The 25,290-nt window shown below is 45.4% G+C and overlaps 1 protein-coding gene across 2 annotated transcripts; it reads left to right on the plus strand.

Moving 5' to 3' along the window:
* The first annotated feature begins 5,338 nt into the window (after positions 1-5,338).
* On the plus strand, positions 5,339-22,717 carry MTHFSD (methenyltetrahydrofolate synthetase domain containing). 2 transcript variants are annotated; one of them, XM_064459696.1, is made up of 8 exons: positions 5,339-5,420; positions 5,628-5,731; positions 6,968-7,081; positions 7,832-7,945; positions 10,051-10,141; positions 11,030-11,142; positions 11,350-11,475; positions 19,712-22,717. In XM_064459696.1, exons 1-8 carry the CDS (start codon positions 5,393-5,395, stop codon positions 20,225-20,227), a joined length of 1,206 nt encoding a protein of 401 aa, XP_064315766.1. In that variant the 5' UTR covers positions 5,339-5,392; the 3' UTR covers positions 20,228-22,717. The 2 variants fall into 2 exon arrangements, with proteins under 2 accessions (XP_064315766.1, XP_064315765.1); XM_064459695.1 differs by lacking the exon at positions 6,968-7,081 and adding an exon at positions 7,128-7,241.
* The last annotated feature ends 2,573 nt before the right edge of the window (positions 22,718-25,290 follow it).

Raw genomic sequence — 25,290 nt, forward strand, 5'->3', positions numbered from 1 at the left:
CCGCAGCCGGCTCCGGCCGTGGGAACCCGGCGGTGCCGGTTAATTACCGGAGATTTTCTTAATAAGAAAGGAAACGATTTTATGCAATAGCCCGAGAAAAAAAATAAATAAATAAGAGGCGGCTCTTCGGCGAGGAGGTATGGTTAAAAATGATCTGTGATGGGGGAAAAAAAAAAAACCCAAATTGTTTGGAAAGTTTCGCCGGACTCTTCGAAATTGTTATTTAATTTTGATGGAAATAAATGTAAATGATCCGGGAGGGTTTCATCGACCGAGCAAACGGCCGGGGCATTTTTTTGTGAAAACCAACAGTAAATCCTGCGAGGTTTTATTTTACTTTTCATGTAAATGTACGGCTATCGAGAAAACTGGGTTGTTGTTTTTTTTTTTCTGGAATAATTTGAGAACGACTTAAAATTTTTGTCTTCGGTTGTCAAAGAAATCCTACTTCTCACAAAAAATAGGGCGTTTTCTTAGCCTGCAGAAGCACGCAGAATTTATTAAACAATATAACTTTTTTAAAGGCTGGAATTTTTATATGCAAAAGCTTGGCCAAAGCCACCCCTGCGGCGTCCTAGAGCTGTCCCTTCCTAGAAGCCTGGTGCGCTCTCGAGAAATAACCTGGATTGAATCTTACCTCTCCTGGGCTGAAAAACGTTACCGAGAGGAATTTCTACAGAAAACCAAGCAGCAGCAAGAGGTCTTTGCTTGCCGCAGCTGGGAGCTTACCAGAGACTACAGCAACGGGCTGGGGAAAGCCCAAACTTCAGATTGCAGGAAGAAAAACAATAACGACAACAAAAAAAAAAATCAGTATTATGATGAAAAATAGCCAGCTCCCAAAGGTGGGGAGCGCAAAGAGAAGAGTCTTTTCAAGCAAGGGAGCAAAAGGCACGGGGGAAACCCGGGCTCGGCGCGTTTCTCCCTCCCCGCCTCCGCGGGGCTCCGGGAGCGGCGTTTGCCCCGGTTGCCCCAACAGCCACGGCCGGGGAGGCGGCGGATTTCCCTCCCCAGCCGTGATTTGCCTTTGGCCGGCACCCGAAAGCGACAGCCCGGAGCGTTGTTCCCCCCGGGGCTCTCCCCGGGCCCGCTCCCCGGGCGGGCGGGTGCTCGGCGCTGCCGGTCCCGGCGGCCGGTCCCCGGCGGCGGGCGCAGCGCTCACCTGCCCGCCCCGGGGGCTCTGCACGGCGTGTGCTGCCCCCCAGGGGACACCGAGGGGCTTGCACCGCCGCACCGGCCCCGCGCCGGGTCCCCGGCTGCGCGGGGGAGGAGGAGAGGGGACAGGGAAAGATGGGGAGAAAGGAGGCGAGGGGAAAAACGCGAGAGGGGGGAGAAAGAGGCAGAGGACAAAGAACAAGAGGGCGAGTGAGTGAGCAGGCGAAAAATATCGAGCAAGAAACGTGTGAGAGAGAAAGAGGATGGGGAGCGGGGACAAGAGAGAAAACAAGCACGAGAGTGGCAGACAGAGGGAAAGAGGGAAAGAGGGAAAGAAAGAAGGAAAGAAAGAAGGAAGGGAAGAAGGAAGGGAAGAAGGAAGGGAAGAAGGAAGGGAAGAAGGAAGGGAAGAAGGAAGGGAAGAAGGAAGGGAAGAAGGAAGGGAAGAAGGAAGGGAAGAAGGAAGGGAAGAAGGAAGGGAAGAAGGAAGGGAAGAAGGAAGGGAAGAAGGAAGGGAAGAAGGAAGGGAAGAAGGGAAGAAGGGAAGAAGGGAAGAAGGGAAGAAGGGAAGAAGGGAAGAAGGGAAGAAGGGAAGAAGGGAAGAAGGGAAGAAGGGAAGAAGGGAAGAAGGGAAGAAGGGAAGAAGGGAAGAAGGGAAGAAGGAAGAAAGAAAGAAGAAAGAAAGAAAGAAAGAAAGAAAGAAAGAAAGAAAGAAAGAAAGAAAGAAAGAAAGAAAGAAAGAAAGAAAGAAAGAAAGAAAGAAAGAAAAGAAAGAAAGAAAGAAAGAAAGAAAGAAAGAAAGAAAGAAAGAAAGAAAGAAAGAAAGAAAGAAAGAAAGAAAGAAAGAAAGAAAGAAAGAAAGAAAGAAAGAAAGAAAGAAAGAAAGAAAGAAAGAAAGAAAGAAAGAAAGAAAGAAAGAGAAAGAAAGAAAGAAAGAAAGGAAGGAAAACAGGAAAGTGGGAAAGCAAGAGAGAGAGAAAGATGGAAAGAAAGGGGAGAAAGGGAGAAAGGGAGAGAGAGAGAAAGGGAGAGAGGAAGAGAGGGAGAAAGAGAGGATGAGAGGAAGAAAGAAAAAGAGGAAGAAAGGAAGAGAGGGAGAGAGAAAGCGAGAAAGCAAGAAAGCGAGAGAGAAAGCGAGAAGGAAAGAAGGAAAGAAGGAAAGAAGGAAAGAAGGAAAGAAGGAAAGAAGGAAAGAAGGAAAGAAGGAAAGAAGGAAAGAAGGAAAGAAGGAAAGAAGGAAAGAAGGAAAGAAGGAAAGAAGGAAAGAAAGAAAGAAAGAAAGAAAAAGAAAGAAAGAAAAGAAAAGAAAAGAAAAGAAAAGAAAAGAAAAGAAAAGAAAAGAAAAGAAAAGAAAAGAAAAGAAAAGAAAAGAAAAGAAAAGAAAAGAAAAGAAAAGAAAAGAAAAGAAAAGAAAAGAAAAGAAAAGAAAAGAAAAGAAAAGAAAAGAAAAGAAAAGAAAAGAAAAGAAAAGCTAAGCTATGTCTTGGCAGTGGCATCGGTCCAGCTAAGACCCAGCGATGCACACGCCTTTCTGCTCATTCACCAGTTTTGCACCTGGACTGGTGACCAGCCCAGGAGAGGGCAAGCACCGTGGGCTACAGGGGACTGACACAAACCCCACACCTATCTTCCAGCAGCAGGCGACATTGCTGGGCTCAGACAGGTTAGCCCAGGCCAGCCCCACCTGCCCGGATGTGCCTCCTTTGCCGGGTTATTTTATATGCACAAATATTTGGTCATACACTGTTTATTTGCACATGGAAAACCATTTCATGGTGGTCTGAAAGACCAGTTTCTAGTACCCAACTAATATGCTGTACAAATTAAACCCTCATTAAAAAGAGTTGCAGTTAAAATTTGTAGCCTATATTTAATTTTCAGTATCAAAAACCAAGCCGAGTGATACCGCTGGTTCAGCGCTCCTCTTTGGGTGCGTTTTGTCCGTTTCCCGCGGCTGCCCTTGTGCGTTCAGCCTGCCCGTCAGAGAAACGACTCCCGCAGTACAAGGAGTTTCTTTCTGCATTGTTCACAGGATTTGTAATCCTGGGCCGTATTCATCTGGCACTCCCTTTTTCTAGGTATTTTCACACTTGTGGGTGTTTCAAGCAAGAGCTGTGGTTTGTCTTCTGTATGAAACACCCAGATCCTTTTTTAACCTCTTTCATTAGAGTATTTAAATCTGTTTGGTAAAAAGGGTATTAGAAGTGACTCGGGCACCTCCAGTAGACTAATTCCATTTACAAGGATGTTGGTGGCCCTGCCTGCTTCCCACTGAAAAGAGAGGCTTCCCAGTGGCATCCGCACCAGCCACATCAGGCTGCAAGAGCTAATGTGAAGGTTGCAGTACGCACAAATACAAGAGACCCTGGAAAAGTAATTTGGAGCAAATTTCAGGCCTGTAGAATCAAATCAGAGACTTGAACCAGCGGAATAGATGTCACCTATTAGCAACCTCCTCATTTCCTTAAGGAAAAGCACCCTGATTTCTATAAAGCCAGCTCAGGCCCTGTTTTTTGGAAGCCAAATCCACTTAAGGAACAGCTTTACTGAGCATCTTGCACGGAGGTTGGAGGGAGATGTAGGTGGTCTGGTAGGATCTCAGCCCCCCTTGATTGCTAATGTATTAATTCACAGCACTGTTGCTATCTCTCTCGCTTTCCCTTCCTCAAAGGAGAGGAGGAAAAGAGCGTGTCAGAGCAGAAACAAGTCCCACGAGCTGCAGCGTGGGGATTTTGGGTGACCGCAGACAGACAGACAGCGCTGGCACTCACAGCGCGGGAGCGCAAATCGCGACACTGAATTACAGAGAGGTTGTGAATTGCCCACCGAAGGCCCAATCCTGAACTCCCAGCAGAGATATCAAAGTCACTGGGAGTTTTCCGTGAGTAGGAAGTGGAGGAATGAGCTTCAAACATTTAGGCCCAGCTCCACATGGGTGGTCTATTATGCCTGGATGGATTCCCACTGGCTCCAGCAGCACTCTGAGGTAGTGAAAAGGCTCTTCCTAAACGCATCCCATCACAGAACCAGAGCTCAAAGTACTTTATTTGAATGCTTACAAGGGGCTTCGGTGGAAAGGTGAAGCCTCAGGCTCACCGCAGCATTTAGCCTGAGATGTTGATATTAATCTGAGTTTGAAAAAACACACATATAGTTGGAGGGGGAAAGAGTCCTGAACCCAGCGGAGTCCTGGCCTTTGATTCGCACTGTGAAAAAAACAGTTCAGCGATCAACAGCAGCCACAGAGAGAAAATGTGTTTGCATCTGCCCGCCTACATCTGTAACTATTCAGAGAAGAGCATCCGAATTTGTTCCGCTTTTTGGTTGGCAGAGCAACAGTCAGCTCTGATGGTGGATGTGTATCGGCAGCATCCAAGTCAAGCAGATTAGAAACCAGAATTCAAAAGCCATTTCCCCCCTTCCCCGATGCACTTTAAAATAAACCTCCATTTCATTGTTCCCATGACCCTTCCATCCCACTCTGCTCAGGAATGTGGGGATTTTCAATGACCTTCCTCTTCTTGGGGTAATCATCAAATACATTAATTCTATAAATAATAAATCATTCAAACAATCCATTTACTGTCCTATTATACGCAAGAGAGAAGCATCCTTTCTGAAAGCTGGAAGCCCACATAAAGGCTGGATGTTGCTTTATACACAACTGGTCAATTTTAGATGGAAAAATAATTGATTTGGGAGTTTGTTTTATGAAAAGTGGGGGGTTTCCCCTCAGCTCTAACACACAATTAGAAGACGACAGCATTTCTATATCCTCAGAGGACACGCTCATGACGTTAATGGTACAGTGCATCCCTTTCCATGTTTAACTCAGAAAGGATTGGCGATGCTGTTGCAGACGTTGGGGTGTGCGACCCCTCACACGGCTCACCCCGAGCCCAGGCACGGAGCTGCCTGGCAGCCCCTCGCTGCAGGGCGCCGTTTCACAGCCTGAAACCTGCCCACCAACAGGGACACCCAGACAACGGACCCCAGGCTGCCATGCTCTGTGCAAAGCAGTGTTTCCCTCACACACACCGCTCCTGCCCAGCCCCTAAGGAAAGGGCCCTCCATTAACCCCACACTTCCCCACAGCCACCATCACCAACCACCATCCGCACTCTTCTGCTTCGCCTTCGCGCCTTTATGGCCCCTCCGCGCCGCCGTAGGGGCGTGCGGGAGGGGCGGAGCTAAGGCGGAGGTTCCTCCTCTGCCCGCTGCCGCCGGTCGCGCCGCCATGGAGGGGGGGGTGCGGCTGCGCGCGGGTTAGCGGCGCGCGCCGAGGGGCGGGGCGGGGAGCCGGGCTACGTCACGGGGCGGGGGGCGCGAGCGCAGCCGTTAGGGGCGACCGTTGGGCTGAGGGAAAGGGCGGGGGGGTGATGATGGCGGCGGTGGGGCCGGCCCGGCGGCGGTCGCAGCGCTCCCCCGTGAGGCGCCCGCCCGCCCGCGCCCTCAGCTCCGCCCTCCTCCAGGTGCCTCCAAGGGCGACATCCGGGAGAGGGTCTGGGACCACCTGGAGCGCAGCGGCCTGGCCCGCTTCCCGCGGCCCGTGCACCACCGCATCCCCAACTTCGAGGTACGGCGGGTCGGGGCCGCTTCCCCCCTCAGCCTCGGGCCCGCCGGGCTCCGGACCCCCGAACCCAGGCCAGCAGGGCACCCCAGGCTTCCCCGCCTGCTCCCCGCCTGTCCCTGCAGCCCCCAAACAGGCAGCTGTCAACCCCGCGTCCTTGCGGGCCGTGCGCTTGGTGAGCGACGGCAGAGGGTGGCAGAGCTCTGAGAAACCTGACAAGCAGGTGTGCACTGTGTTTTAATCAGCAGATACAAAAGCACTTTGTGAACAGGATAAATACTTGTACGGGAGGGAAAACTAAGCATTTGGAACTGGATTTCACTCTCCCCAGGGTCTTAAGCAGGTCCATTGGGAGGGAAAGCAGAGGTCGCCCACCTTGCAGGGCTTAGCCGAGGAACAAACGGCGTGCTGCTGAAATGCAAAGGGTGGCCCAGCTATTGCTGGGCAGTGGTAGGAGAGCCCCTCCTCCTGCATTGGTTGTGTCCCTAGTTTGGTGAGCAGGAGGAAGAAATAAGAGGACTTTCAAGTGTTCAGTTACTCAGGTCCCTGCTTCACTGCCTGCCTGTTTTAAAACAAGCTCGAGGTGCGTAGCTGCATGTCTGCCATGCGCTGATGAAATAATGACCAAAATACCACTGTGGGGATGTGTGTTGGGTGTTTAGTATTCGGAGATTGGCTCCCAGAGCTAATCTGCTCAAGGGACTGGCAGAAATGTTCCGCCCTAGTTTGGTACCAAGGTGAAATAGGCTCTGAAGTGGATGGAGGAAGCCTGAGGCTTTATCACGCCCGTAAGCAAGGGAATATCAGCAATGAAATTACAAAGGGGAGTGTGTGCTCTCCTAAGCTTGAGCGCTTTAGTTAAACAGTCAATCTTAGTTCATTATATTCTCTGTAAAGAGAAAGCCATATCCAGAAGGTCTTTGTCTAAAAGAGTCTGTGCCGATGGCTCGTGTTTAAAGGACTCTGTTGGTATTTGTTGCATCTTTGAGTTAGGTGAGAATGAGGGTGAAGTCAGGCCAGGTGGCTGTACTTGGAGCCCCTCTTTTTCTGAGGCCTGCCAGATACTTGCCAAGCACTCAGCATCCGTTGTGAGAGTTTCCCATAGAATACACCACAAAATTAGTAGTATGTTCCTCATATTTAAGATCTGGGGAAATCGGCCTCTCTATAGGATGAAATACTGTAAATTTCCCATCTCTGCTGCGAGCTCCTTGGTGACACGCTGATATCTTATGAAAACAGGGTGCCTCCCATGCTGCGACAAGGCTTCTGGGTTTACAGGAGTTTAAAGCTGCCAATACTGTAAAAATAAATCCCGATGCTCCCCAGAAGAACGCTCGCTTTCTAACACTGGAAGTAAGTGAACGTATTCTCTTATCTCTCGATTCCTTTCTTCGTGCAGGGATCTCACCAGGCTTGCTGCTCTATTAAAGAGCTGGATGTGTTCAACAGAGCACGTGAGATTAAAGTGGATCCTGACAAACCTCTGGAAGGTGTTCGGCTAGCTGCGCTGCAGGTAACGGCACCTTTGCAGCCCTGGGGAGGAGAGCGGGCCAGAGGTGCGGTGCTTGGCGGCATCTCATGGTCAGTGCCTGCCGTTTCTCTGGCAGGAGCTTTGCGGGTCGTAAGCCTCACGGGGTCGCTCATGTAAGGATGTCGTTGCCTTTCTGGCAAATGGCGAAGGCGCAGGTAGGGTTTGGGGAAATAATACGCTTCTGTGGAGCAGTAGCTGTTTCACCATCATTGTATTCTTATTCCCCAAAACATGTCAGGTAGCCTTGCCTCAGATGGCCTTACATTTATCATGAGATGAATGTGTGACTGACAGACCTCAGAACTGCGTGTGGTCACTATCTTATATGCGTAGGTCATTTGTGGACATGCACTTTTAGATCAATAGGTGTGTCTTGCCATCTATTTCTTAAATAAAATCTTGTCTGGAATTTTGCCTTACTGGAGAGGATTCATCTAAAAGCACAATACAATCGACAATGCTAACTACTCTGTAGCAAATAAGATGACTGACCACATGGAGGCCCATAGGACCCAAAAATATTTCCTTAGCAGCCCACCTCCTTTTAAGTGACAAATTCTTTTGTTACACAGGCAAGGAAGACACTGTTGGTTCCCACACCACGTCTGAGAACTGGGCTGTTCAATAAGATTGTTCCACCTTCAGGTGCAACCAAGGAGATCCTGCGAATATGTGCTACATCTCAGGTAGGAAGGAAGAGTGGGGAAGGTCTGAATTAACTCCTAGAAGAGTGTTGTGTTATGATAGTCCAGCTAGGAGTTAGAAAACCAGATGCTGCCTGAAATACTGTTCTGCCAGTATGTTATTCCTGGTTTTGTGTACGTATCCGCCATTAATACTTTTTTGTTGTTAGTACTAAAATCATGAGGAAATTTAGTCTTTTCATTGTATTTTATTAGTAGAATGGTATCAATATTTTGTGAATGCTTTCTGGAACATTATGATCAACTTTCATAGGTGACTTAGATCTTTAGGTTTGTAATAAATAGTACTCCTATATACTTCTGCAGTTTTAAGCTAGTGAACCCTATAAGGAATATTATAGTGTGTACAGTTTTTGCATAGTCTGGTCAATAAAATTTTAGGTTTTACTAAATAGGAAGGATCAATCCTTTCAGAATTCTATGTCTAAAGAAACATTAATTCTGTCATTATATCAACTGAGGTACAAAAATGTGTTAACAGTTTTCTTTTGAAATGTGGTATGTTGCTGCCCTCTGGCGTTAAAACATCATACTGTACAGCTGAAGTCCTTGGCAGGGAAATCTGCCTTACTTTATATGCATCTTTATTCGGTAGGAAAACGTAACTTGTACAAAATGAACAGGCCAGCGATAGAGGTTTTATTTCGTTTTTTATCTCCAGCTAAAGGCAATGAAGTTCCACAGCAATCCTGTGCACAACTGAGGGTTGTAAATGGGTGGTAATTAGTAGTGACATTCTTTGTTGGAACTTCTATTAAAGTCATTAACTAATTAAGCTTTTCAGGGTTGGGGAGCACTTCTGAAAGAGACCTTTCTCTCGACCTGCTTCAGGCCTCATATCTGCTCTGTGATCTTACCACCATGTGTCTGGTTTTTCCCCCAACCAGGCGCAATAATGAATAAAAGCTATTAGTAGTTTATATTTACAAAGCACTGTGCAAACAGTTCTTACCACGCTGCTGTGAAGTGGATAATGAGCATTATTACTGATAGCCACAAATTACTGACGTTTTGGGGTTTTGTGCCCCAAACAGAAAATTTTTAGCTTTTTATTGTGAGGATTGACTTAGCACAAAGCTGAACTGGTATGAAGAGGGTTTACATTACACTGTAGATGTGTATTAAGAGTGAATGAATCATAAAATATCTTTCTAAAAGTTTTAAACCTCTGATGTCTGAAAGCCCAAGGAAACATCACTTTTAATTTCTGCAGCCCTGTACAGAATTTTGTTAGGGTATGTTCTTTAGGGGAGCCTGAAGAGGTGGGAATGAAGGGGGAGAAGTGGGGAAGAAAAAAAGGGTGATGAGGCTATGTCAGGTTTTTCTTTCCACTTGTCAGGAACAGTGTGCTTTTCTGTTCATTTGTGTCTGAGAAGGTTATGATAAAGATAGCTTAGTTTTGCAGTGGCACATCCTGAATGAAGGTCATGCAGCAAAATGTTGGGGAATGTAGTCTCGGAGAACTCATAGGCAGCTTTGGAAGGTGCTTTTAAAGATACATGTGTGGAGAAACAGGCAGTGCAGTAGGCGCAGTGTGAAATGGAGAGTGATCCAACTTATGTACCTGGATGTGCTTCAGTAAAGCAATTTGTGTGACTTCAGACAAGCAGCTTAACGTCTTATGCTGTAGCTGTCTGTGTCTGAATTAACTTTGTGAGAATTAATTTAAGAGTTTGTAGTGCTCTGGTATTCTTCGTGGGCATGAATTTATATATTATAACTTTAAGTTAGCAATAGTAGCAGTAGTAGGGTAGACAGTGTCATTTGCCCTCATTTTTAGGCATGGATGCCCAATGAAGGGTTTCAAAATACAAGGTTTTGATCCTAAATAAGTAACCTTGCTTAGAAGAGTGCCCACCTCCCTTAGCGCTCCTTGAAGCATGCCAAAATTCTTGTCACCGTAGCAGGGAATGTACTCTAGGATTCCCTAGAGGATAACTTTCCAGACATGTACAGCTTGGCTATACATGGAAGAAACACTTTGAAACGTGGGGAGTTACTTGGATTTACCAAAACATTCTGGACTTCTGCCTCGCTGGTTGGAAGGCTCTGCACTCTGCGAACTGAAAATTATGTTTTTCTTGTAGGGTATAAAAGAATACAGTGTGCCCGTAGGCCTTGATGGGAAAGCACGAGTGGACTTGGTTGTTGTAGGATCAGTGGCTGTCTCTGAGAAAGGTAAGGTAAAGCCTTGTAAGCTTTTCAGGAGGAGGATCTTAAGTCACAATTCACCATGTCAGTAGGCTACGCTATGCGTTCCTTTTGGCAGACCCAAATGTATCTTCGGAACTGAATTAGGGTCTTGAGTTCTGTCTCCTCTGCGTGATGAGTCACTGATCCCAGTGCAACCAGGAAAAATCAATGCCTGCTTTCCAACAATGCCACCAGGACTTAGTGGGCAGACAGCAGTGTGGTTTAGAGCACGCAGGCCAGTGTTTTGGCCTGCGGTAGAACTATTCAGCAAAGCAATTTTTAATTTTTTTTTTCCTTTTGAAAGAATCAGAGGGCTCCCTGTTCAGAGGATCTGTTCTGCTCTCACAGGGCGTATGAAAGGACCTGCGTTACAGCTGCTGATTCAGTACCTATTTGGGGAATCAGATTTTGCATTTTCTAGTATTTTGAAGACCTGCCAGCGGTGAAAACTTTTCCACTGACTTTATCCATTGCCTAAAAATAATATCCATTGCTCTTTGTATGTGACCCAGGCTCCTCTTTACCCACATGAAGTTAACCTATGGTTGACATGAATAGAGGGTTCTAATTACAACGGGGTAAGTAGGCTTCTCTGTTAACTGAATTGGACTAAATTTGGTTTATTCTGAATGGGAGGCTCCTGGGATCCTCAGGGAGTTCATTGAAACTAATGTTTTTTTTATTTCAGTGCTGATTACAAGGAGAGTTGCCTTCTGTGAGAGACACTGACCTGAATTTTTCCCGAGTTACAACTCTGTGTTTGGTTTATCTGTTGCAGACTGCTTAGTTTAATTGCGTGCTTTTGACAGTTACCAGCCTTTCCACTCTGCTGTTTCCGTGTTTACTATGACTGTTTGCTTCTGTGTGTTTTAGGCTGGAGAATTGGAAAAGGGGAAGGTTATGCAGACATGGAATACGCAATGATGGTGTCAATGGGTGCAGTGCAGGCGGATACACCTGTAATTACTACTGTGCATGACTGCCAGGTGAGTTCAAATGTCTGCTACAAGTGACAGTTCAGAACCATGTGATACCAAATGGTATGTCTGAAGAAGATACTTGGAATGGTGTTGGCGTAGCAGCTTTGCTTTGTCTCCACAGTCACTGACCGATTTGCATACCTTGCGAGACATCAGGAACGATGTGCAATTTTAGTGAGTTTAACTGTTTACCAAATCCCTTGTTCCTTATAGGTGGTTGACATAGCAGAAGAGCTTCTAGGTGATCATGATTTAACCGTGGATTACATACTCACTCCAACAAGAACTATCAAGACTAATTGCAAACGACCGAAACCTCAGGGAATAATATGGCAAAAGGCAAGTTACCTCTGCTAACGGTGGCTTACTGCTACTACCATCCTCTTGATAAGCCCCCCATTTTTACATCCAAATATGTTTGTTATATTAGAAATACTTGGAAAAGGAGCAAATGTGTTTGTCAGATGAAACAAAACAGAGCATATACGTTCAGTGTTTTTAAAGTGGTAACGGTGAGGAGGAGAAATACACTACTGAAGCTGAGGTTGCTCTGTCAAACAGATTGTAGGGTGAGAGTCACTGGAAACATCATTCATGGGTTTTTAAGGTAAACATCATCTCTTGTACTCATTTGTGGTATAATAGTATAGGTGTAAGCTGAGGGGCTTCCCCACCATACGTGTTTTATTCCTCAGTGCTCACTGAAATTGGGTCTGTTCGTTTTCTGGAGACAGTACCAGAGAACTTTATGGCATTAGACTGTGTGGAATGGGTGGAATATGTGCTGCTCCGGCTGTGAAAGGAAAGTGTGACCAAGCGGCTGGTACGTTGGTGTTTACGTAGTGGATGTATGGGATTAACTTTCAAAGGATAGATGAATCTGTGGCTGGAGCTCATTTTCAGATGGAGGAATAGTGACTTTATACTGCTTTAACTCATGAATCTTTATTGATAAATATTGTTCTATGGGTTTGTCCTCCCCTCCCCCAATTGTTAGAAACTTTAGTGGCTTCACATACGGTTTCAGAAAAGCATTTAGTGAATTGTTTTACTGGAAGCTCATGCTGGGAAAACTTTTTCTTTGTCATTAGATTTTCATTCCTAAAATCATCCAGTTAGGGAGCAGACGCAATCCCTCATGACTGAGTAACAGTAGGAATGCTGAAATGAGGAATGGTATACCCATGCCTTGCAGAGACCACTGCGGTATTATTCATGAATACTTCTAGGGAAATCAAGAGTTGTTTGTAAAGCACTTGCCAACTAGCAAAAAGAGTTAAATTTGTTAAGGTAATGTATCTACAACAAACAATTCTAGCTAGTACTATTTTTATTCCTATGGTGGGAGAGTATTTTACCCTGCCTGTGGTTGAGGAGTTGAGGTTATAAATAAATAAATAAAAGCTCTGTCTGTACTAGTGCATTTTTTCCATTGAATTATTTTTGAATCATAATTTTTTTAGGATATTATTGAATGTAATTGTTTTGAAGGCCTACCACTTGTGCTCCATCCATCCTGCCAACATACTTTTGATCACGCTCTGTCTGTCTTAGTGTCAGACTTCAGTCTCAGTAAGTGGCCTTGCTAATGCTTTTTTTCTTTTGTTTTTCTGTCCAGTTCCCTTTAGCAGCAACGTTTTTTTCAAAGGTCTGGGGAACGCAGTCTGTTGCAGGGGTCGTTAAACTTGTGTGCAACTTTTACAACTCATGAAAAGTCGGTCAGTCCCCAGCCATGTTCCCTTTGCCTTTGTTTACTTTTTAGAGAAAAAAATCAAGATCAGTGTTACAATATACACCTCATAAACTAATGAAGTATTTGCCACACCTCCTTTGTGCTTGTGTGTAAAGCTTGAGGAGGTGCTTAGCAGAGTCGTATCTAAAGCTTGTGCTGCACTGATTGTAGTCAGTTTGCATGAGACAGTGAAACCTTTTTTCTGTAGTAACCTCTACATTAACGGTGGTGTCTGAAAAATGCAGCTTTTGCTGAATTTTCTACAGCTTTCCTTGAGAACAGAGCACATTACACGGTTGAGCATTTATTTGAATATTTGAATGTTGATTTAACACCTGAAATTGCTTTTGGTTGTTCTTTGGTGCATATGTCGATTAGATAAGAATATTGGACAACACTAGCCGGGGCAGGGATAATCGTTAGATTTCTGTTGCTCTGGGGCAAGAACAAAGTGTCGTGTCTATGTGAAGAAGAAAGAAATTAGTGTTGTTCTTTCACAGGGAGCTGAGTGACTTGAGTATGTTTGTCGTTGTGGTGGTAACTGTATGATCAGCTCTTGCGCAGAGGGTCTTGGAGGTGGGAGGTCTAGTTAATCAGCGGGGTGTTAAAAATGCAGGATTTGATATGGGTTATTTAAGTGTTTGTCCTTTGACTTTTCCCGGCTGTTTCTACATCCTTCTCTCATCCTTTTCTCTACATCCTTTTCTCCTTCAAATCCTGGCTTTACTGGTGCATTCCTGTTCCTCAGAGCAAAACTAAATGAGCCAAGAGGTAGTGGGTAAATAAATAATCCACTTCAAATATGGTGTTTTGTCAACAGAAAGAAAGTCAAAAGAAAGCTTAACTTCATTGTTTAGATGTGTGATGTGTAAAATACATTGCAAAGAAGTTCATCCTTCAGGAACATGGCTGGGTCAAGACAAGACAATGATTTAAGAGCTTAAACTAAAGGTGTTTGCAAACATGGGATTACAGCTAAGTGTTGTTGTAAAGGATGTGCTTTCCTGAAGGCGTTAGGATAAATAGCCATTAATACATCGCTCCATTTTCACCCCCAAATAGGTAAGAAGGTATTTATGCAGCAAACAAAATGCATGTCTCCAGGCTAGATCTCTGTGCTCAAAGGGGTGCTGCATTTTTCTGGAGTGTTTCTGTTTGTTGTGTGCTGTGTAGGAAGGAAGTAGTGTGTCAGATACAGGGACAGGGTAAGTAGGTGTTCCTCTGTGAGCAAGTGATTCACTTCTTGGGGTAACTGGCGTGGCTTGCCCTCAGCTGCCTCCTTTCAATTCTGCTCAGTACAGAATTTCCAGCTGAGCTATTCTTGCTGATGAGGTAGTATGTTTTTCCAAACAGGAAGATGTGAATTACTTGCTGTGATTTTTGTCACAGAAACACCGATATAAAGACTTCCAAGGCAGATTAAGAGCTACAATATTATTAATACAAGGCAGCATTATCAATATCAGTGCTAGGCACTCTAGAAACACTTCTGAATACAAAGGCAGTACTGGAGTGTGCATATGGGTAAGTTTTCTGCATGTGAGCTCAGGGTTTTGAGAAACCAGTATGTGCTCTCGGAGGACAGCAAGAGCTGCTTAGAGCTGAGCACTCTGGAAAACTTTATTTGGATGCCAGGGGAGAATTACTTGGCTTCATCTCTCTTGAAAATCTAACCCATTGTTTCTGGGAACTCTGAATTCATGAAATGACTTACTTTCCCATTTAGTATTTTGTATGGGTAGCTGTGATCTTTATCTGTGACACTCTCTATTATATTTGTCGCAGTTATGAAGTTATTTGTGTGCCGTGCTTATTTTAAGTTGAAACTATACAGACTAATTAAAATACTTGGGGTCATGAAGAGGGAAATGAGAGTAGTTGGTGGAAAAATCACTAGATTCTAGCAGGCATTTCCTTCTGTTTCTTTAATCATTCCTTTGCTGAGAATTTTATAGAAGTAGGAAAAGATTTTTTCCCAAAATGAAATGAACTGGGGGGAATCCCTGGATCTAATGTTGAAAGAGTTTAGTATGCAGTGGCAGAGATGGAAACTATCTGACAACAAACAGCTTTTGATTCGTGTCTGTGATAGAATATTTGGAAAGTAAAATGATGTTCTAAAGCTCAAAAAATTCACATATTGAAGTTGGCAAAACCTTCAGCAGGGTCACAGTGTTGCCATCAGAAGAAATTTGCTGTCAGTTTAGCAAAGGTTCATTTTGTTTTTTTCGGAGGGATAGCGTGAGCAGGGCATGCTTCCATGCATGGTTAAACATCTCAACACCTTTGCAAATCTGACCCTTGCCGCTGAGTCCATGGAATCAATTTTTGCTGATGGATTCCAAATGTGGGTTGCATAAGTTTCTCCTGAGGGACACTAGCAGACTTCGTGGGCTGCCAGCTCCCAGAAATATGCCCTTGGATTGCGTGCACATATTTGGACATTTTGTGCAAATGAATGATAAAATGTTTGACTGTGCTGGCCCGTCCTAGCTGTCTTGGCTTTGTCTGTGCTTTAAACCCCTGTGAGCACAGCGCTCCTTGAAACGAGCAACTCATTAAGGAGACAACACGAGAAGTGGGCACCGTCCTGGAGGCCTTTATGAGGCGTCTGGGGTCAGACACCCCTCAGGGTGGGCAAAGATGAGTCTTTCAAGCACCTTCTGCCTACCAGCCTCAGTACTTGGAAGGGCTGGTGGATCTGCTGTACTAAAGATTGATTGGTCTTGTTTGCAGCCTTTCAGGACAGGGGCAGCAGCAGCATCCGTCTCTGTCTTGAGCCAGGTGTTCTTACATAAGTTGTTTCATGCAGATGGGTAGCTGTGTGAAGCAGAATGAAATAGCGGACCTAGCGTGCTCTCCAATCGATAGCTGTCCTTCCCTCCTCTGCCGTACATCAGAAATGCACCGCCTCTGCTGCCAGGGAAATCAAAGTGGTGTTTGGCTTGGCCTGTGCTGTATCAGGGGTCAGCATTACTCATTCTGTCAGAGGACAAACACATCTTTCATTTTCCCCAGCAAAATATTGAAAGTGGCTACACTTACTGTTCCGGAATAACAGAGGTTGAAGAGAGCCTCGATGTTCCAGCAGAGACGTTGCAGAAGTCCATCTGCCACTACGTTGTTTTGGGACTAAACCAGGTGTCGTAAGCGTGGATGCTCAGGGTTAAGTGCTGGGAGATTTGTATTGGCAGTCGGCATCCAAGACTCTGTTTTCTTCAGGTTTCTGTCAGAAAAGGGGCCACATTTCCCTTCTCAGCTCCTTTCCCATAGCCCGGTAATTGTGTGCCAGAAGAATTCATCTACCCTGCTGTCCTCTTTCCCCAAGGCTCTCCCAGCTATGGCAGGGAGTGGGCAGGATTGTTAAATGATTAACTGCATTTGGAGGAGTTATTTTTAACCTGAATCACTTCAGTCACTGAGTTTATAGCACAGACCCACAAGCACTTCTGTTGGCCAACCCCAGAGGGCTGAAGTATGGAACTGGCCTGGGAATTGGTGGTCAAGGGATAATAGGAAACTTCTTCAGCTGGCTTCAGTGCTAAAGCCAATCATTTAGCTAAATCCCAACACTCAATACAAAGTTTACAAACATCAATAAATGGTTTGGCCTTGACTTTATAGGGATGGGGGAAGCAAGGAAAGAAGCTTCTGCCACTGTGTTTGCCCAGGTCTGCATAATTGGATCAAGCAGACTTGGGGTAGAACCCAAGTCCCCTGCATCCTGGCTTAGCCTAAGGTGGTAGGCAAGGCTAGGGAGGGGTGACCAGCCGGCGCAGGACCAAGAAACGTGCAGCTTGTTTGAAAGAGAGGAGGAATATCTTTGGCCTTTCTCCACATGGAAATAAATCATTGCAATCCTCCACAGCTCACAAGACAAAAGAAACTTTTTGCATGATTGTAATTGGCAACACATTGTACTACCACAGAGTTCTTTTGTTTGCTATTTTGCAACAGAGCAGAGCAAGCTTTTTCCTCTCCTCTGCCACCCACTGCCCCCTTTGCCCTTTTGGCTCTCACCCCCTGCACCCCAAAAAAGGTAGTGAATTGGTCTGTTGAACTGAAACTCTGAAGTCCCAAACTGAGTTTCTGCCTTTCCTTGGCATAAAAGTGGGGAAAAATAGGGAAGGGTTTGAACGCTTTGGCCCAGCTGAAAGATTCTCCTAGACCCTGGGGAAAACAGCCCTTAAGGTAAATCCCCCGTCTCTCTTCTGCAGCAGAAGGATGTCAGTTGACAATGTCAGAACTTCTTTAATGTAGGTTTTTTACAGAATGTTTTCTACTACAAACAAATCTGAGTGCCAAATCAGCTGCCTTTGTTGCTTCAGTACTGTTATCTCTCCAGAGGGCAGAATTTAAGGTAACGATTGGTTCACCTCGTGGGCTGCTGTTTCATGAGCAGAGCCTCAGCTTTTGTAGAAAACTAGCTCATAGCCCTTATGAAGACATATATGCTGTTGTAACTGCATCTTCCTGAGTTTGCAGGGAGCCTGAAACGATAGCTCAAAGAACTCCAGTCAGATGCCAAAAACTGCTGGTCACTCTGGTGAGAGGAGAGGCTGTGTTGAAGTCTAGGCACTTGAAGTCTCCTAGAGAGTATGCTGGCCCTTGGATTATCTGACTCCTCTCCTCAATCTGTCCTTGAAGACTGCGGGTTCCAGAGATCATCCTCTCAGGGCCCATCTCTTTGATTTTCTTAGCATACAAAGTGGCGAGGGTTTGCCCTTGGTAGCGTTGATCTTTCTAACTAAACACCCGGTCCATGCCTTAGGAACCGAGTTTAATTTTAATTTCAGGGTGAAGGGAGCTGCACGTACACTCTCGGTAATAGGTTGACATTGTGCTTTGGGTTCAGGAGTGTGATTAGTTGCATGAGAATAGAAAAATGTTTTTCCTGTTTGGTTTAATTAGCATAGAGCTTACTTTTCACATAGAAATTTGACAGAAGGCAACAAATGTTCCTAATTGTTGGCCAGTAAAAACAAAGTAAGATGGCTTCAGCCATTGGTTTGATGTTGTATCGCCCAGGGAAGGGGAATTTGCTGTCAAACACAGCAGTCTGAATTCTTGGCTGAGAAAAACAAATCAGTCCAACTATCCACAGAGTAATAACTCTTCAAAATCTGAAAATGGCGTGTACCTTCCAGAGTGCTGCAGCTCCTGGAGCCCCAGAGGAAGTCCTTGCCTCTCTGTACTGGCTGCCAGATTGGGCCAGATTTGCTCAGAAATTGTTCTCGGTCATAAAGTTTGCTTGTTTAAAGGGCCTGATCCCAGACACCTTGAGTCTGGGTCTGCAGTGTGACAGAACGGAGGTGGCCTCCGCCCACACTGGTTCGTGCTGTTCTGCTGTTTGATATCATATTAACAAAATAGAGCAAGGACAGGCTTTATGTAAATTGTATTTTTATTTAGTTTCAGCCTGAAATAAAACTTGCTTGTTTGCTCCTTGGAACAGGAGCCCTGGGAACGTTTGAGAGAGTTGTGTTGACTGGCTTTCCCGTTACCTTAACCTAATGTTGCTCCCATTCTGTCTGATTTTACATGAATCACTTCAGAGCTGGGCTACTCTCCTTAGAGGTCTGTAAATCTTAGACTTTATGTGGTGCAGCCAGATCCGAACTCACTCTGACTGTAATTGTAGAACCAGGAATTCAGGGGCTCTGAGGTGAGAGATCTGAGCTGAGAGATGCGCAGGCGTATTCTAGCCAAGATATGCTGGTGCTAGTCCAGTACAGCCTGCTGAGAAGTAGTGGCTCGTAAGGTTGGGTGCAGTACCCCGCTAGCGTGCCTTGCTCACACTGTGTGGGCTACTAGCTCGAGTCTCTGCTAGCTCAGGCATTGCTTCCCTAGGCTCTGTTTTGCTCCCTAAATTTAAGAATTGGATCTTGTGTTGATGGATGTTCTGCTTGTCCAGCAGCCAAGTACGAATTATTTCTCCTTCCAACTGCAGTGTGCAAGCCAAGAGCTAGACCACATTAGCTAGGGAACCACTGTGTTTCCTGCCAGTCACTGAGTGCAGCCTGGGGCATCTCATGCCTGAGATGGATAGGGTTCAGCTGTTGAGAGGAAAAGCCCGTCCAGAAAAGCTGCTTATGAACTGGGGATGGATGGAGGGATAGAGGGTTCACAGTTCTGAAGCACAGTGTCCGGGCGCTCTTCCGTTCTGTGATCCAACCCGGCGGACTGGTGTGGGATCTGATGAGTAGCTGCGGGTGGCGTGCGAGGTCAGATGACAGGAGGGAGGCCGTGCTGATGTGCCACGACCAGAGAACGTGCCTCCAGCTGGGCCCACACTCATCGGAGCCCCGCTACAAGGCACGCTCCCCAGCTGCAAACTTAACACCATCGTCCCTCCCCATTGTGTGACCCGGCCTACGGGATATCCTGTTTTGGGGGGAAAGAGCACAAGGAGGCCTGCAGAATGAAAGCGCCTGATGGTCTGATGAATTGTAGGCGTGTAAGATTCTGCCAGAGCAGGAGCACAGGCCCTCGGTCAAAGCAAATATTAAGGGATAACAATGAGAATGCAAATCTGAAAGCACCCTGATAAATAAATGTCAAAATCGAATAGTTTTGAGTTTGGTTTTGATTTTCCTGCTGGATCTACATTGTGCCACTTGCTTAAAGCATAACTAATGTTTATTTTTGTCCTGCAGCGTGTATTTAGGGAGCAACTTCAGAATCGGGCCAGCAATTAGTAACGTTTTGAATGCTCTGGCACTCTGAATGGTAGCAATATAATAAGGTTCCTCTCTCTTTATGGCACAGATGCGTCCTGATGACTTTCTCCTTTTTCTGGAAGGACAGAAATCTCATAATTATATCTGTCTTCCTCCTTTTTAGGTCAGCTATGAGATGCTGGAAAAAATCCCCATCCTAAAGAGTCTTCGATACAGAGAGAAGCAGGCTGGCAAGGACGTTACCCTCCAAGATGAACTTTCAGACTTGGCAAACGCCAACACGCCAGCAGCGTTAAATGAGAAGGCGATGGCTGAAAATACAAGTCAGCCGGCTGCAACAGGCTCGGCTCAAATAGGACAGCATTATGTTGAAAGTGATTCTTTAAGTCCCGGATTAGAGGGATCTGGCCTGATTACTACTGTGTATGTGGGGAACATACCTCCCAGCGTAAGAGTGAGCGAGCTGAAATGTGCTTTAAGGGAATTCCGTGCAACTCCTTTACGACTGAATTGGCAAGGAGCGCAGCACAGGGCTTTTCTCGATTACAAGGATAAAGCAACCGCAGAGAGTGCTGTATCCTCTTTGAAAGGCTTCAGCCTCGGGGGTAGTACTTTGCGAGTTGAACTGGCCAAGAATCAGAGAAACAAAGGGCAAGTAGAAATCAATAGTCAGAAATGAAAATGAATAGAGGAGAAAAATAAGTGTTTTTATTGTTTTTTGAGGAGGCAATCTAAGTTTTCAAGGATATTAGTATACCTTCTGATTTCTGCAGGCTAAACAACAAAGTGCAAAGCCAACTTTGCAAACAACTGAGGCGTACGTCTCACAGCTGACTTGCCTGCGTCACCCCTGCAGTTGTACATGCAAAGTGTATTTGTCAAGACAGATGATGGAGGGGCCGTTTCTCTGAATAGCTATCCACACTTGTGTATTTGCTTTTCATTGGCCAGGGCTTGATTTGCTGTTCAGTGTGTTATGGTGGTTAGGCCTGGATCAAAACCCTGCCCGTTGGTAGCTCTGTGCAGCCACGTGGAGCAAGGTGGTTACGTTCTGTCATCTAGAGGTTCTACCTGCTAATTTGTACTCCTGAGCTTAAAAGCCAGCTGCAGAGAATCCATCTTAAGGGTTATAATTGGGTTACAAGTTTACTAAAAAATGGGGTTTGCCTGTTGGGAGTTTTCACCGTATTTTTCCTAAAAATGACTGGGGAGAGAGGTTGCCCTTTCCGTGCTCCTGAAGAACAGGTGTGGAAACACTGGCTCAGCCTCTGAGTTCTAGTAATAGCTATTAACATAGGTGGAAGGGATGGTAGCCCCTCTCTCAGCTTTATTTTATTAATCCAGCCCTTTGTAAACCTTATATTTCTTATTTCAGTCTGGCAGAGGAAAGCGAAGTCCAGTTTTCTCCTCTGCTTTTCCCCGAAACACTTCAGGTGCCTTTTTATGGATGCAGATGCTTATAAAAGCGATGCTTTTCCTGATTGTCTTGCCACTTATAATTTGGTGTGATTCCATCGCCTCTGTGACATTAATGCGATTAATATTAATCATTGCAGTGGAAATGGAAAGCAGGCAGACCCTGGTCGGAACGTGTGGGTGCCTGGTCTGGCTTGGAGTTGTTTGAGATGTTACTGGAGGTAGTAACAAAGCCTGTCCTGCTGTGCCCCTGTCACCGCCAGCGAGGCCTTCCTGCACCCACCGCATCAGAGCGCGATGAGGGTTGGACAGCAGCGCTGGCAACCTTGCGTTGTGAAAGCGCTATCAAGTACTAGCTTGAACAGTAAGATTTGCGCACACGTGAACATTCACTTACGTGTAGAGGAAAATGATGATTTATTTGGTACGGCTTTTATTACTTTTTTTTTTCTCCTTTGGTTTCCTATTCCTGAAAAACAAGTTGAATTTTGGCTGAGCCATCCTTTCTAAACAGAAGCACTTTTGCCATTGATGCTGGGCACATAGTCAAAGTAAGCATCTAAATGGATATTTTTTTAAGTACGAGTTGGAAACTTTTTTTAGCCAGAGGGTACTGTTAAGTATATTTTAAGCATGTTATGATCCCTCAAGGGTCAGACATTTCATACAGTGTTAAATAAAAAGTTCTCATCGTTATCATGTACTCGGTACAGAGGAAATACAGAGGAAAGTATTGCTTCAACTTCTTGTAAGGTCTACAAAGGAGAGGTTTCTGGAAAAAAAAAAATAGTGCCATGCTCTATAATGCTCTCTCTTTCTCCAGTTCAAAATTGTCTCCAATATCACTTAGTCTGAATGAAAGCATAAGCACTGCGGAGTCCTCTGTGTCTTGTTTCAGTAGTCGTGCACTTCAAGGGTAAGAGTCAGGGGTTATGTTACTACTTAAACATACTCATTACATCATAAGCTTAGAAAGCAGAGGAAAGAAAAGCAAAAAAATAATTATACATCACCGCCTTCCCCTTCCAAATGATGGCAAATTAAGTAACATAATCATCTGACGTTCTTCTTGACTCTTGCAGTACTGCTTACTCTGGTGAAGATGCCCAGGTGACCTTAGCAGTTAAAGAGCAGTTATTCTGCCAGTGAAAACTTCCAGCATCTCCAACATCCCCTGTTGCATTGCAGATTGAACCAGCCTTCTCTGGTCAAAGTTGTGGGAATTTCATCCTCTACCTTATTTCCTTTCTTAACATCTGAAGATTCGGTGCAGATACATTTACACATGATACGTAAATGTGTTCCGTTTGCTTTGCGCTCAAGGCTGCATGCGGTCAGACAAACATGTCTAGATGGTTTTCTGTTTGCAGCTGCCTGTAACCCACGGGGTGAGCTGCGCTAGGTCTATATCCAGGTGAGCAGATCTGTGCAGTTCTCTTCCAGCCTGTCACTTTTTTCTGTCCTGTATTGGGAGGCTACATTTCACATCTTGTTACTTTCCAGACAGGCAATAAACAATCCAAACCCCACTACAAAGATACTAACTAGACAGAGGTATGTAACTGTAGTTAGGCTCAGAGAAGAAAAATAATTACTACAAGTTCAAGCTAATGGACCATTCGTTAGCGTTTTGGGTGGACTGAAATAATCATGTTGATATTTTGAGAATTGTTTTTCCAACTTAATCAGTCATTTTTTGATCCAGGTTATTAATAAACGGCAAGGTCTTCCGGGCCTTGCCATCTTAAAGTTATTCAAGTGTGTTTTTAATTCAAGGTAGCAGCTGCTCCAGGTCAGAGTTTGGCAGCCTGTTGCAAACCCATCTGCACCAGCAGCTTCAGCGAACTCAGTAGCAATGGAACTGCAGGTACAAGTTCATTTCTGTCATCTCTGCTTCAAGAGCAACAACCTGCAGAGGAGGAGTTGGTACAGGCAGCTGCTGAAAATAGAGTCTGGAGCTGCAGAAGGCTCGCCAGGGTTCAGAGGTTTAGTAGTGAGGGGTTATGTGGAGGCAAAACTAGTCCTCAGAAATCACCTTTGGGTTGCTGTAGGATTCCCACAGGAGAAACAAGGACTTGAGTGTTTACATTCTGAAAAAAAGCAGCATGACCTGCAGCAAAGCTGTTGTCTAGGCTTACCTGTAAGGAGGAGGGTGTAGCTCATGCTTTCTGAAGTGCGTCAGGTACCAGCACAGCAGGAGTTTGAGCCTGTGCACTCTGAAGCCGATGCAGCTTCTGTCTTGGACAGCAAGGGAGTCAGTGAGGAGGATGGGCCCTTGCTGCTGCTTGGGAAGCTGCTCATCTTCAGCTAAAAGACATTTCACTGCAAGATGTTAAATTGCTATTTAATTAAATAATGCAAGATGCCCAAGGCACACGCTTGCACGGCTTTCTGGTGCCTTTAGCTGTATGATGTGGATTTTTTCTTGTGGGCTGACCAAGTTCCTACTCCAGGAAACAGCGGATTTTGAAGAAAAAGTGAATGGGGCAGCCTGCATCTCTTAGATCTATTGTTTCAGGCTCTCTCCACGCTCAGGAAGACATCAGTTGCACATGAGTCACTTCTGAGTTTTCTCTAAATCCACGAAACTCTGAAATGAAATACATTTTAGTGAACCCTTAGGCTCTGATCTCATGATGAAACTCGAGGAACTGAAGCCTGCTTATGATTTAGTTTCGCCCAGACCAAGACTATGCAAGATATTTTACCGACACTCAAGCCATACAGTCCATGCCCTGAAGAACTCACTGTCTGAATTGACAGGCTTTAAAGATGAGAACCTTTACTCGAGCAATAATTCTTCATTTTGTACCTGTCGTAGTTGTGGCCCTGCTGTTAACGTGTCGGTTAAACTAGGTTACGTCTGTGTAGATATGCCTCATCTCACGTGGATACCAGCCCTCAGCGTCCGCTCTCGCTGTGGCTGAAGCAAGAGTCTAGGACTTCAGAGGCCTCAATGCTTCGAGCCAGTTCTCTGTAATGGCCTTCCTGTGACCGCTCACGCCTGGGCCGATGGAGAGAAGGTGTCTCTAAGCACTTAAACCCCAGTCTTGTTCTGCAAGGGCAGTGGGACGTCCTTCCTTCTTAAGGCTCTCATGTTAAAAACATCCACAATGACAAAGAAGTGCCTGGATGCTGGAGCAAAGCCTGAAACACTGGTGATAGGTGGGTAGTCTGCTTTTACTAGGAAATGAAGTGATCCCTAACACAGCCTTGATTTTAGTTCACTTGCAGCAGCAGAGAGGACTGTGTTTCACTGCTGTGTGATGAGAAGAAAAGTTCAGCAGTACAATGGGAAATACTTTACTGAGCCAACTTTGTTCAGAAGTAATTAAAAATGAGGTCTTTCTATTCTCTGCGCAGCCCTGATGTCCTCGCTTGTCATGTGGTTCGGTGCATTCTTTCCAGCTCCTTTCATGGCACAAACAAGTTAGGATGTTATTGCACACCCCTCTTTTTGAGGGTTCAAGTGGGAAAGATGCTGAACAGCTCTGGAGGCTGGTTGGTGTGAGCAAACCCAGCTCTGCTCTCATGGCAGCTGGGAGGGTGTGGGATCCAGCAGCGACCACCCTAGGTGTTACATCATGGACGTGAGCTTCCCAGAGTGCTTCTACCACTCTTCCCATCCTCGCTTGTGGGAGAGATGCGAAGAGAAAAACAGTATCGGGTGAATGGAGCCTCTACCAGATCCATTAGGCTCGAGAACATGGTCACTTTGGAGGGGATTTTGTTTTGTTGCATGATGTTAGTCACAGCGTGGTGTGTGGCACAGAGCAGTGAGGCAACATTGTAATCTGCTAACAATAAAAGCGAGGTGGCCGACTGCCACTCAGCGCTGAAAACTATACAATCATTAGGGTTTTCCTTCAGACAGCTATGTCCATGCATTTCCTGGAACAAGGACAAGGCCACACAGCTACAATCCACTGAAGACAACAGCGAGTAAACAAGCCGTGTTGCTGTGTAGTCTTCTGTGAGTGACAAGAGTCAGGGACTGTGTGTTTCCATGGAGAGAAAAAGGAAAAATAAATCCTCACGGTCAGGGCAGGAAGAGAGTAAAGCCCTATCCTGGGTCCCACAGCCAGGTCCTCATGCAGCCCTCCAGCGGCTCCACGCACCCTGCTTCCCCTCCCAGAAAGCAGTCTTAAGGACAGAGGCCTTAGCCCATTATCTTTGGAGGCCAATAAAATATCTTGGAAAAGGGATTGTTCAATACTGTCTTTTAAGTCATGAAGACATTTCTTTTTTTATTATTATTTTTTTTTATTTCATCGTCTTCTACTGCTCCAAAGGGGGAAACAAATGTTTTTTAGGGGAATGTTTCCA

This window comes from Phalacrocorax carbo, chromosome 8, assembly GCF_963921805.1.
Source record: "Phalacrocorax carbo chromosome 8, bPhaCar2.1, whole genome shotgun sequence".
Lineage (NCBI taxonomy): Eukaryota > Metazoa > Chordata > Aves > Suliformes > Phalacrocoracidae > Phalacrocorax > Phalacrocorax carbo.

Bases quoted from the DNA above. Each gene is read 5' to 3' on its own strand.
- MTHFSD (XM_064459696.1), top strand. From the start codon at position 5,393: ATGGAGGGGGGGGTGCGGCTGCGCGCGG. The intron at 5,421-5,627 runs GTTAGCGGCGCG...GCCCTCCTCCAG, and splicing joins GGGGGTGCGGCTGCGCGCGG to GTGCCTCCAAGGGCGACATC. The intron at 11,143-11,349 runs GTGAGTTCAAAT...TGTTCCTTATAG, and splicing joins CTACTGTGCATGACTGCCAG to GTGGTTGACATAGCAGAAGA.